Genomic DNA, 8,777 nt, shown 5'->3' with positions numbered 1-8,777 from the left:
AACAAAGCAAAAACCACAAAAACCACTGGGCTCTGTCTTGGGATCCTGTTCTGACCAGGTGTGGAAACTTGTGCCCAGGATGTGGTTTCTTCACCTGCAACACAGGGATCCTTTGACCTGCTCCAACTCCCCTGCTGGTCCACAGTGGGGATGACGGGCCATATTGAAAAGTGCTTTAACTGGATAAGCATACAGGAAAACATAAGCCACTGAAGCATCTGCAGTGCCTATCATGGCCCTGAGGCACAGGGAGGAGTCAGTAAACATCTGGTGGCTTCTACAGAAGGTTCTTTTCTGCCCCCATATCCAAGCAATGCTTAGTGTATCTCTAGTGTCTTCCTCTTTGTTCATTCATTGAACAAGTGTTTATTTAACACATACTGAGCCCCTCATGTGCCAGGGCTTATCCTAGGAGGATGCAATGGGATAGCCAGAGTAAAATTATTCCTTTTTCTTTCAATGTATGGTTTTACATATCATGGAAGACAATTTAAGAAAAGACAATGCCCTCACACCTAAAAGACGATTTCAGCGTGGGCTCTGAATATTTCTCACAGGGAGGGTTCTCATTTTGGCCCTGGTTTTCCCAGGCAAGGCTGGGCTTCTTTTTTTTTAAACTTTTTCCTATTTTTTTTTTAAATTTATTGAATTTACTGGGGTGACATTGGTCAGTAAAATTATATAGGTTTCAAGTGTACATTTCTATGATACATCATCTATATATCGCATTGTGTGTTCACCACCAGAGGGGGTGTGGTAGAAGACGGAGAAGGGGATCGATGGTGATGGAGGGAGACCTGACTCTGGGGGGCTGGGCTTTGCTAGGAAGAAGCTTGCTCCTAGTTAAGGCAATAAACAAGGACGCGAAGCCCTGGACTCACAGGTGGCAGGCAGGAATTCCAGGTGGTCGTGTCGTCACTGCTGGTACTTATGCTGACATTACAGTTGTCAACCTGGGATGCACTTAGGCCATGAGAAGCCCCAGTGTCTTCTAGTTCCTCATTCTGTTGCCGCTGTAGGCTTGCCAGCATTTGCAACTCGGATTCACTCATTTGGCTGGATTGATAGTTTCTCCAGTCATATTCCTGACCAAGAGAGAAAAAAGCGACAGAGCAAGGGGTCACTTGGCCTTTGTTAATTTCACAGGCTACCGAAAATTGCTACTCCACAGTCTTCACCCCTTCAATAGCTCCTCGCCGACAGAGGCAGGATCCTTAAGGTGCCTTTATATGATGCCTACCCCATCTGCTTCACTTTGTCTTTTTGCTCCTGACATGTCAGCCAGATGGTCCAGCATTAAAAGTCTCCAGAGCATCAAACTTACGTCTGCCTTAGCGCCTGGGCATGTGCTCGTCCCCTGCACCCATGTGCTGGCTAACTCCTAGGAGCTTTCTAGGTCCCAAATTATATGTCCTTTCCTTGGGGAAGCCTTTTCTGACAAGCACAAAATGTGTCAGCTCGTCCACATTATGTGCTCTCATAGAATCTTAGTGTTCAGTTTTTAGCATCTATCACAATTGCAGTTATGTAATTGGTTTTCACAGGCAGTCTTATGGGCTTTCCAAAGAAAAGCATCACGATTGTCTTACTCCTATTGTACTTTCCACGTCTGGTGCTCAACTGTTTTTGAGGGTTGACTAAATAAATAAAAATTCAAAGCAGTATTTTAAAAAAGAGAAATCGCTTCCCATAAAAATGTCTAGTTTACAAGACAATTGATGAATTTCATCATTGCCAACATTATGACCAAATACATTCAACTTACAGTAAGACTGAGAATGACTAGTGCTGTTAAAAACCATCCAATAAAATATGAACTTAAGATGGGAACAGGTAAGGTCTGAAAGCCAGAAAGACCTCGCAGCTACAATAAATGCTTTTACTGATAGGGACTTACTATATATGTAATCTGTCAGGCACAATTTTTTTTCAAGAATAGTACTACAAATCTTTAGAGGCTAATAAATATTCTTTCACTGTACAGGGAAGAAATTGGCATATGGAATTTTCAAAACCTTTCCTTTTTCTCTGGCTTAAAACCAAATTTGATAACAAATATTAATTTCAACATTGCCAAAATATTAACACTGTTATGTTATTGAGCATATGTATATGAGCAGTGTGATTTACATCCAGGGCTGGCATGTAACTTAAAAACAATCTTGAGTTTTTCTTGTATACCTGGAAACATTGGTTGTGCTCAAAAAGTTTTTTTTCCATGACACACTGGAATTTTTTTGGACATTGTAACTTCTACACTTCCTTTCTCAGAGGAGGACCCTTTGAGATAGCTACCGCCTTCTTTTCTGCCTCAACGGAATTTAAAAGTTAAGAAAACATAATTTTGAAAAAATTCTTGGTGTTTCTATGACATTAAAAGCTTTTTAATAGAACAGTAGCATCATCATCATAACTTGGGAGTTATGAAAGCTTGTGATCTAATAAAGTGATGTGGAGGCTTTCTGGAAAGTTGCCCTTAGAGGCTCACTTAAATTCTTACAGTTCATGGCTCCAGCAACTTGGCACCCTGAGAGGCCATGCAATCTCTAATAGGAGATTTCATGAGTGTTTAATATGCTTTGAGAGTTCTTGGAACAAAACAGATATCACAAGAAGAAGAACAAAATTTGTATTCCAATGAAAAACACTAAAAATAAAAAAAGGGAGGGAGAAATAGAAATAACAAACTCAAAAGAAAGAACTGTGGAGCAATAAACACAAGAAGAGATGCTCAACATCATTGTCATTAGAGAAACACCACAATGAGGTACCTACCATTCACACCCACTGGGGCTGTCATAACACAGAAGATAGGCAGTAATAAGTGTTGGTGAGGATGTGGAGAAACTGGAATCCTCGTTGCTGGTGGGAATGCAAAAGGGTGCAGCCACTTTGGAAACCAGTTTGATGGTTCCTTAAAATATTAAATATGGGCCATGGGGCCCATCAATCCCCTCCAGGCATACATCCAGGAGAACTGAAAACATATGTTCACACAAAAACTCGTACGCGAATGGTCATAGCAGTATTATTCATCATAGACAAACAGTAGAAACAACCAAATATCCATCAACTGATGACTGGATTTTTGTTTATCCTTACAATGGAATATAATTTAGCCATAAAGAGTAATGAAGTACTGATGCATGTTACAACACAGATAAACCTTGAAAAGATTATACTAGGTGAAAGAAGCCAGAGACAAGAGGTCACAGATTGCATAACTGCATTTATATGAAATGTCCAGAATATGCAAGTGCATAGAGACAGAAAGCAGATTTGTGGCTGCTAAGGGCTGGGGGAGAGGGACTGGGATGACCATTAATGGGTACNGTAAGCCTTAACTTGCCTCCATTGGAACTTGATGTTTTTCAGTCGTTCTACAAAAGGAGAAAATTCCATTATATCTGATACAAATTCTCTTTTGGAACATCAGCTCAAAGTGTTTTTCCTATGTGGTTAACAACCATGTAATTGTAATATGAAATCATTTTTAACAGTCTCGTTTTATTACAAGTTGGAATTTGGTATATGTTTTTGAATTGCATTTAAAGGGCTTCAGTTGGCTCCTTACCCAATGGGTCTGGCATTAAGGTTTTCTCATCCATAGTGTGACCCCACAGCGCTGACCTCAACCTTGAAAAACAGTGTAGGCCAGGGTGCCTGTGCATACAGAGCACTTATTCCTTATTTTCCACATATTCCTTATTTTAATGGGTCCTAAAATATTAATGACATGGGTGATGGGAATTCTTTAGAGTAAACTGTCTTCCTCTATAAATAATCTCTTGGAAGTGTTCCTTTAATTTAAATCAAACACCCTGTCTAATAATCACAGTCACTTAGCCTGACGATCTGTGACGCACCATGAATATAAATGTACTCAGATACTTGGGTAATTGAACCCATATCAATGCATCACCATTTCAGTAATAAGAAATAACAGCTGGGAGAACAGTGGAAGGAAAAACATGTCATAAGACATATTTGATCTCACTGGAGAAATAAGACTTTTAGCAATCTGCAAGTGAAATTTAGTTCTATGATTTAGGCTTTATTATTTCACAGCAAAAAAGGATTAGCAAGCTAAGTGTCTAACAGGTTCTCTAGACCAACTCACACTGATGGAGAAATACTTCTGATAATACATTCATTGGTATTGGTCCAATATTTCAGCTGTACTCAGGTCTTCAATGAGTGGACCATAAAAAGCCTATTTACTTTCAGAGTCATTTCCATAACTCTCTAAACATCGCAGTACTGATATTCAGCCAAATTTCCATTTTCTTAATTTTATACCANGTAGAGGGCAGTGTCACTGGCCCTCATATGTGGGATCCGAACTGGGGCCCTCTGGTGTCCCAAGCGAGTTCTTAACCATCGCGCCACTCGGCCGGCCCTATGGTATATAATTTATAACTAAAAAAAAAGCAGTTGGGCAGTCAGGTGTGAAAATGAGACCTGTTGCCTGATGTTGGGCTCAAAAGTGATCAGGTGACTCACTGTCCTCCACGTCAGTTTTTCTGTTAAGAAATGGAACTCAATGTTCTAATGTGTCACACAGGCGTGTTGTTTGGCTTGTCATTGCCAATATATGCTTTTACAATTAAATAGGAAATTTTATTTTCATTTTTACAATTTTTCTTAAGAAAGCCTTCATATGTAGTATGATTAACCCATCCATTCAGTTTATTTATTTAACCCAGAAGCCTGTACTGTGCCTGAGGTACAACCTCAGGTGCTACGATAGAAAAACAAGAGAATGGGGCAGTGATGTACCAGACAGGACTGAGTCTGGGCCCTAGATCTATCAGTTACCAGCTGTATGTGATTGGGCAAATGACCTCTCTGCGCCTCAGCTTCTGTCAAATGGAACCATAGTATATACCTCCTCTGTCAAATGGAACCATAGTATATACCTCATGGGATTTTTGGTGTAGTCAATGAAATACTGTATATCAAATGCTTAGCATAGTACTTGACAAACTAAGGGTTTCCAAACTTATGATTTAACCTTTATCAGAAAACATCTGAGTAGGTATCTTCCGATATATGGTTATTTATAAATGAAACGCATGTACAACTATATTAAAACAGCATGTATATTATAAAACATACATTAAAAAATAGGAATTAAAATGGTTGAGCTTAAAAAAAATAAATGGAACTAGTTTAATCATTTTCTTCCTGAAGCCCAATGGGTTGCTTTTGGTACACATCTTCTGGGGTGAGTACAATCCTCTCAGGAGACCACTGAGCTGGCGATCAATACATATGCTCCCCGTGAATACTATTCTTTCCTCTAATTTTCTCTGTCCCCCTCCGTCCAGTCCTTCATCCATTCTGTACTATGCTAGGAGCTGGGAGTATATAGAAAATAAGACACACCTCTGTCCTCATGGGGCTCACATCTGGAAAGGGATGCATAACAGGTATTGTAAATCGGGGTATTATAATGTATCATGATCAATACTACAACAGACATAAGGCTAAGATGCTTGAGGAATGCAGGACAGCAGTGACTAACAGCTCAGTAGAATTAGGGACAGACTCATAGACGTCTAAGGTGGCAATGGATAGTAATTAAATTTGTTGACAAATGGAATGAGTGGCCTTCAGAGGCAGTGAATTCTCTCTACCACTGGCAGGGTTGAAACAGAGGCTGGGGAAATATTAGCTGGCTGGGATACTGCAGTAACCTGCAGTGGTGGAAATGGATGGATGGATTGATTCATTAACTTATTTCACCAATACTTACTGAGACGCTATCATGTGCCAGGAATTGTTGGTGCTAAGTTTGCTTAGAACTCTATATTTCCATGATTTTATTTCATACAACAGTAATAATGTATTCTGACAACACCCTGGAAGGAGCAGCCATAAATGAGCAGAGAGAAAGAAGCGACTTTCTCCAGGGTCATGAATATAATGACTGGTGGCAGAGACAGGTAATTAACTTAGTCCACTGATGCATTCTTGATTTGCAATCTCTTAAACCAATTCTAAATCACCAGAAAAGCTAATCATTAATTAATTTTTTTAAAAGAAGGCTTGCAATAAAGTCTTTGCATTAAGGTGGAGTCCAGCACATGATGTCATCTAACTAAATAATGCAATGCTGAGAGGCAAAGTGCCTTCTGTAATTCTCTCTCTGAAAGGCTCAAAATGCTACGTATAACTCAATCTCATTTCAAAATATCCTTGTAGGAAAGAGGGGAGACATTATCAGTCAGATTTGTTTTAGGAACAAGGTTATGGGCTCGAGAATATATTATCCACTGTGCTCAGATTCCCAGGCAAGTGCTTCCCTCATGAAGCCAGTCTAGCCTTTTGTTTTCATTGATCTTTCTTCACACATTATTAGGAGCCTAAGACAGTGAAAAGACAAAGACAAGTACTGGGTTGTCGGAAAAGTCATGACATATTTTTTCTGTTTTTCGGTGCAAAACTGCATCATGAGTTTTCCGACAAACCAATATACGGTCCCTGCTTTCACAGGCCTTACAACCTAGTGGGACAATTAAGAGCTATCAAGAACTGAGCATAAAATAAGGTGGCATTTACTGAGGTAGAGTGTTAATAACAAACAGAACCTTGATAATGATTAAAAGGAAAACTGATAACTCCAGCAAAATAATAAAATGCAATAAACAAAAATAACCTTTCGACTTGATGCACTTCGCCTAATCTCTCTTCTCAAGATTTTAAGACAGACCAGCTTAACTGATCAAACATCTGCCTATATAATTTTGTGAACCTCAGATAACAACCAGTTCTACTGAACTGTGGGTAACACAAAGCTAAGTTTATAGTGGTGCTGCAGAGCCAAAATGAGACGTGGCCATGGGTTAATAAGATCAGATGAAGAAACTCATTCTATTCTATATGGATGGGAGTGTAATAGAATTGGAAGAAAATTGGGTTGTTATTCTCATTCTAAAGCCAGTAAAACTCTGAGATTCTCTTTCTGAATCAGGTTTTCACTGTGACAGTGCCTGACACCCATGGCACAGTGGCTATCATGTTGCAGAAACTCTTAATGAAACGTTTACCAAACAATTCTTGACTCTTAGTATTCTTTTAAGTTATAGCAAGACTCAAAGGGGATGTTGGCTGTTAGTAACAGAATATAATATAAAGGTAATGTGAGAAAAGGGAGATATATCAAATAGTCTGGCATTCAGAAAAGACAGAGGTCACTTCTTACAGGATCAGTCAAGGATTTGTGGAGGAGATGGTCGTGCAGCTGGGCCTTGAAGGATGAGGAGGGTGATATGGCAGCATATTCTTACCATTAGGCAGAAAACACTGGGCAAACTAGAAGTATGGAGCTTATATTGACAAGCTTGAAGTGGCAATATAAAGCATTAAATAGACTAGAAATATACTTATACATACTGTTTTAGAAATGAAATCAGTAATCCTGTTCTAAAGTAATAAGGATGGAAAGACCTAGAATGTAATCTAAACCCTTTTAGACCAAATAGCTTCTAGTTCCCTGCCCAAGTCTTATGAAAAATCCAATATTCCACCAAAAGACATATTCTTAATGGTTTCCAAATGGAAACTACACAAATGCCCAGCAATGGTAGAATGGATAAATAAATGGTGTGATAGTCACACAGTAGGACAGTATATAGCAATGAGATGAGTGATATATTGAATCTTACAAACAAAATGTTAAGTGAGAGAAACCAGGCAAAAGAGAGTACACACTGGTAAAACTAGTCTTGGGGGTTCGGGGTAGGTTGTGAGGGGACAGTGACAGGAAGGTGTAGTGACAGGGAGGGAGCACAACTGAGCTTCTGGGGTGCTGGTGTTCTCTTTCTTGATCCTGGGTGCTGGTCACATGGGTTTGTTCAGTTTGTTCATCAAAGTATGTTTTTATGATATGCATACTTCTCTGTGACCAACAGGGTAGAAAAGTCTAAGACTCAAAAAACAGTTCCCAGGAAGTGATTCATTGTTTATCACTGGCACCTTATTCTGGACTGTCTTAGTAGGGAAAAAAAAGCACTTTGTAAATGTGGCTGGGGAGTCAGTATCACTGGCCGTATAAATTTGTATTTATTATTAAGAGTTTTGAAGCTGTAATTAGAAAGTTTTGGACGTTTTCTTGAATCTCAACATGACAGCAAGAAAAGTAGTAGAAGTCCATTTTCTAAAGCTCATTTTAAACTTTAATTGGCATTTAATTTGATGATTGATCTCCTCTCTATTGCTATTCGCAGAGTGTTTAATTTCTACACTGACATGTGAAATAATAGCTGATGGTAAATTAATGGTCCAGGGCATCTCTTCAACAACTAGCACTCCTTGAAGACTTGTTTCAAAGTCCTGAGCAACACATCCCACACGAATTTGCCCTGATTTACTGGCGACACAAGCCCACTAACAGTAAGAATGAAAAGAAGACATAAGCCGCCAATGTGAGCTCTAAGTGACACACACTTGAGCACGTAACTCATTCACAATATATAGTAGCTTTCAGCATGCGTTTCACCATGCAAAGAGGTAAATCAAAACTTAAAGACCAAGCCACAGGACAACTTGGAAAGCTTTGCTAAATTTAAGGGATGCAATTTACGCAGCATAAATCAGGAGTCAGGCTGTTAGAAAGCACCAACTGGTCAGAATCTAGATCGTGTTTTACGGCAACGGCTTTCATGTGGACCTGGGCTTAACCAGCCCCAGTGCTGCCTCTGAAACATTTGACAATTCACAACCAGACACAATCCATGCTTCATTATCTGTACATACTTAATCCCTTAAGAATG

The 8,777-nt window shown here is 39.3% G+C and overlaps 1 protein-coding gene across 3 annotated transcripts in view; it reads right to left on the bottom strand.

The window, feature by feature from the left end:
* The window catches only part of CFAP20DC (CFAP20 domain containing), a 246,910-nt gene that overhangs the window by 70,898 nt on the left and 167,235 nt on the right, over positions 1–8,777 (bottom strand). For 2 of the 3 annotated variants that reach the window (XM_019652812.1, XM_019652813.1), the window contains exon 13: positions 882–1,085. The exons of the other annotated variant lie outside the window; for it this stretch is intronic. In XM_019652812.1, the coding sequence (XP_019508357.1) occupies positions 882–1,085 (204 nt within the window). The remainder of the gene's footprint in view (positions 1–881; positions 1,086–8,777) is intronic. 3 annotated transcript variants of the gene reach the window in all.

This window comes from Hipposideros armiger, unplaced genomic scaffold, assembly GCF_001890085.2.
Source record: "Hipposideros armiger isolate ML-2016 unplaced genomic scaffold, ASM189008v1 scaffold_187, whole genome shotgun sequence".
In the NCBI taxonomy this organism is placed as follows: Eukaryota; Metazoa; Chordata; class Mammalia; order Chiroptera; family Hipposideridae; genus Hipposideros; species Hipposideros armiger.
Note: the sequence above shows the minus strand (reverse complement) of the source record. Positions and strands in the feature narration are given on the sequence as shown.